At 32.5% G+C, this 4,304-nt stretch overlaps 1 protein-coding gene across 1 annotated transcript; it reads right to left on the reverse strand.

The window, feature by feature from the left end:
• Nucleotides 1–2,225: 2,225 nt before the first annotated feature.
• On the reverse strand, nt 2,226–2,908 carry LOC121755046 (zinc finger BED domain-containing protein RICESLEEPER 4-like). The gene is made up of 2 exons (XM_042150334.1): nt 2,454–2,908; nt 2,226–2,367 (listed from the first exon to the last, which is right to left on the reverse strand). The coding sequence occupies exons 1-2, from the start codon at nt 2,805–2,807 to the stop codon at nt 2,314–2,316; spliced, it is 408 nt and encodes a 135-aa protein (XP_042006268.1). The 5' UTR covers nt 2,808–2,908; the 3' UTR covers nt 2,226–2,313.
• Between the last annotated feature and the right edge of the window lie 1,396 nt (nt 2,909–4,304).

A 4,304-nucleotide genomic window follows, 5' to 3' on the forward strand; every position in this document is an offset into this window, starting at 1 on the left:
CAAACTATTTTATTGGTATTGAATACTACTAATTATTAAAATTTGAATTCATAAAAACGGCTCTATATATATATACACTTAATTTCTTAGTGTTATCATCCAACGTAATACTCCCTCTGTCCCCAAAGGATATGCACTTTGGGTTCGGCACGAGTTTTAATACAAAATTAATAAAGTAAGAGAGAGGTAGAGAAAAAGTAAATAAAATATTGTTTGTGAAGAATAGTTTCCCCCTCATTAGAGAGAAAATGGTTTCTAAAATTAGAAAGTGTATATTCTTGTGGGACGGAGGGAGTAATAGTATTCATTCGCATCCAATTATTTTATTATTAAATAATCTTTAAAATTATAGATTGTAAAAAACTAGTATGAATATGAACGTGTATATACTTAATTTCTACTTTTTATCATCTAATGATAGGATAATAGTCGCTCGCGTCATATTATTTTATCACTATGAAATAATTACTATTAGAATTCTTAGCTATAAAAATGACTACAGGTATAAAAACTTTATTTCATAGTGTTATTCACTTTCCGTTTTCACTCTTTTTTTCTGTCCTACTTTAATCTTTTTTTTTTCTTACCACTTAATTTTTAAACACTCGTTTCTTTATCCATGCCAGAAATAAATCGTCTCAGTTAAAAGAAGAGGGTATATAAATTAAAATATTTCCATAATATCTATAAAATAATGTGAACAGTACTTAAATCAAATTCAAAATATTCAACTTTAGCAACACTCAAACTAAAAATTATAAAAAAAAGGTCTAAACCTCAATCTCATAAACTAATTTAATCAAATAGATAAAATTAAATTTTTTTTATAGAAAATAACAAAATCCTATATAAATCAAATAAAAAGTTCAATGCATAACGTGTTTGTTTATCCATATTTTCATTCTCGATTTCAAGTAATAAAGTATATAACGGATTATAAAAAACTACCTTTTTATAATTAAATTGAAAAATTAATGAAAAAGAAAATTGAACTTATAGATTAATGCGAACAAGAAGACAAAAGTTATGGAATTATGAGGGAATGAAAAATTGATATAATATTTTATAGATTATAATTATAAAAAGAATAGAAATCCTATTATTTATACACGATGGAAGCTAGGTATAAAGATTTAATTTAATGGGATATTTAAATATCAAGATTAAAGTTTAGTTTCTTTGTGGATTTAAAATTTAATAAGGGATTTTATATATTAGCATATGTATAGAGAAATGATATGATACATACCTTATGTGACCACTTTATGTGAACACAAAAAAAAACTATCGTTTAATGCACTTTTAACGTTGTTCGTAGCGGTGGCAAATCGTGCGTGTCGGGTCATTATCGTATCGACACGATAACGACACGAACACGATAACAAAAAACACGAACGCGACCCGTTAAGAAAACCTCAAACACGAACACGAACACGACCCGCTACCCTCAGACACGAACACAAACACGAACACGAACACGAACACGAACCCATAAACGACACGAACCACTTCGGGTCAACACGACACGATAACAACACGTACATGAGATGACACGATAACGACTCGATAACGACACGACCTGATAACGGTTAAACCTATTAAAAACATCCAATTGCTGATTATAAAATCTGATCCAAACATAAAAACATCAATAATTTCTTAGTAACAAAATCCAACAAAAATCCCACAAATTTCAACAAAAAATACTTCATTCTTTCTTCCAAATTCTTGGTCAATGCAGCAAGAAACAAACTCCATTAGGATCTTCCTATTTGCAAACACATAATTTAAGGAAGTAACAATTAAATTGATGTATTGTATATTCTATAAATTAAGCAAGTATGAAGTCTAACCTATGAAGCTTTCAAGAAGTAGCAAAAGTGGTGGATGTGGAGGCTGTTGAACTTCCAGTTTGAGCTTCGTCATCGACATTTAAAAAGTCTTCAGCTAAGTCATTTGTTGGTATTTCATTGTTGATGACTTCGAAAGAAAAAAAAATAGAATTAATGAACTGATTTTAATAATAAGTTTAGAATGAACTAAACAAATAATCAATACTTTTTTTCCAAACAACCAATCTCGGGTGCATATAATCGCCTGTACTGTGTCCGGCTTGAGTGAACTACGGTATTGATCAAGAACTCTTCCACCAACACTAAACACAGATTCAGATGCAACTGTAGTTACCGGAATGCTCAAAATATCACGAGCCATGCAAGCAACTTGTGGATACTTGAATTGAGTTCCTTTCCAATAATTAAGAATATCAAGATTGGATTTGACATCTAATCTTTTTTCCTCCATGTACAGCTCCTATTGTGATTGTTGTTGGCTCAATCCAAACTCAACATCCAAAGAGTTAAACTCCTGCAATTAAGATGCAAATAAAATAAAAATGAATATCATAAAATCTAATAAAATTGATAAAACTTTATCTGAAGTTAATAACTTACCTCCACCATTGCCAATGAGTCTGCATTTGTGAAGTCACAATTCACATTGTTACCGGTAGCACTTCCACTTCTAGCTTGATTACCGTTATCCACGTAAGAATTGGAATATTCATCAAATAAGGCAAACAACTTCCCTTTCACTAGTTCAAACTGAAGGGAATCAGGCCCATATAACTTCTTATAAAAGAAATCCACAAACTGAAGCTTGTAACGTGGATCAAACACTACAGCAATAGTCAAGATCATGCTGAAATCCGACCAATATTTCTCAAATTTTGGTAGCATCTTTTCTACCATTTTCCTGATATACTCATCTGGACTATTTATACTCAGCCTCAACGAATTATAACACATGACAACCGGGCGAAAATATAAATTTGTTGTAGGATACTTGCTTCCAGAAAACAAGTTGGAGACATCATAAAACAAGCTCAAGAAGCCACGAATCTTCTCATTTTGACTCCATTCTGTTGAAGAAGGACAAAACTTGTAGCTAGGATCACACAGTACCAGATTAATGAAAGCTTTCCTATAATATAATGCGTTATCAAGCATAAAAAAATGCTGAATTCCACCTAGTAATCACGTCTTGCCTCAAACCTCTCTTACTCTCCAAACCAACTTTGCTCACACATTCCAAAAACTTTTGTTTTCTCGTTTGTGAACTTCGCACATACTTGACACTTTCACGAATTTTAATCACAGACAGCGAAATGCCTTCTAAACCAACTTGGACAACCAAATTGATTATATGTGCACAACAACGAATATGAAAGAATTCACCCTTACTAAGAAGTGAATTATTCAAATTCATTTGAGTGATCACTTAGTAGTCAATTGAGCAATCATTTGCAGCAGCATTGTCCAATGTCAAAGAAAATACTTTGTTCTCAATCCCCCAATCACATAGCATACAAAATAACTTGTTACACAATGTTATGCCTGAAGGGGTTGGCAGCGGAAGCGTACATGTTCTAACGAATCACATAATTTGATCTATTTAGCAGATTGTCTAGACAAAATCTATTCGCGTAATTATCACATGTATCATGCTCATAACTTGAATTAAAACATGCTTTAGCATATAAAATCCCTAAAACATGCTTACTACAGAATTAGCCAATTTACCTCGTTGATTCAACCAAGAATCGATGATGGCTTGCTTCGTCTCCTCGTGAAGATCTTCAGTACTCGACCTCGGATCTTCTGACTAGTGTCCCGGACTGTATACTGATATTTGTGTGGGCAAATCTCACCAGAATACTAGGACTCGAATAATGAAGACAGAACTCAGCTCACGGAAAAAGTAATTTTCGAACTCTCTCTCTTTAAGGGGGGGGGGGGGGGGGCAAAAATCGGGAGCAATAATAATTATTGTTTCTGTCTCCTTTATTCTCCTATTTATATTAAGTAACATATTGGGCCCAGTCAGGGATCTAAGGAAGAATTTGGACATGGCCTCACCCAATTAGTTTTTTACTAATTAAATTGAATCCACAATTTAATATAAGCTTATATTGGAATATTACAAGCAGCCACTACAGAAGTAATATTGCACTGCCTTTTCAAATCCGAAATTACAAGTATTCCGGGTTTCTTTTTATTTGTTTAATTCATTTCCCGCGCTTAAGATAGAAATATCCATTAATTAATTAATGTCTGCTATGGACTTAATTAATTAACATAATTTATTTTCCAAGAGTGGACTTAGCAAGAAACTCTTATTATTATTCATAGAGTAATTAAACTCCAACTAGCTAGGTTCCGAATAATAAAACCTTGTTTCGAGCTCCTCTTGTGAATGTTATCAAACGAGACTCTCCTCGCGCACGATTCAACAAGATTCAACAT

This window comes from Salvia splendens, chromosome 11 (genome assembly GCF_004379255.2).
Source record: "Salvia splendens isolate huo1 chromosome 11, SspV2, whole genome shotgun sequence".
NCBI classification, from domain to species: Eukaryota; Viridiplantae; Streptophyta; class Magnoliopsida; order Lamiales; family Lamiaceae; genus Salvia; species Salvia splendens.

Coding starts and splice junctions, on each gene's coding strand:
- LOC121755046 (XM_042150334.1), bottom strand. CDS start 2,807: ATGTGTTATAATTCGTTGAGGCTGAGTATAAATAGTCCAGATGAGTAT. Junction 2,368..2,453: donor ACTCATTGGCAATGGTGGAG/GTAAGTTATTAA, acceptor TCTTAATTGCAG/GAGTTTAACTCTTTGGATGT.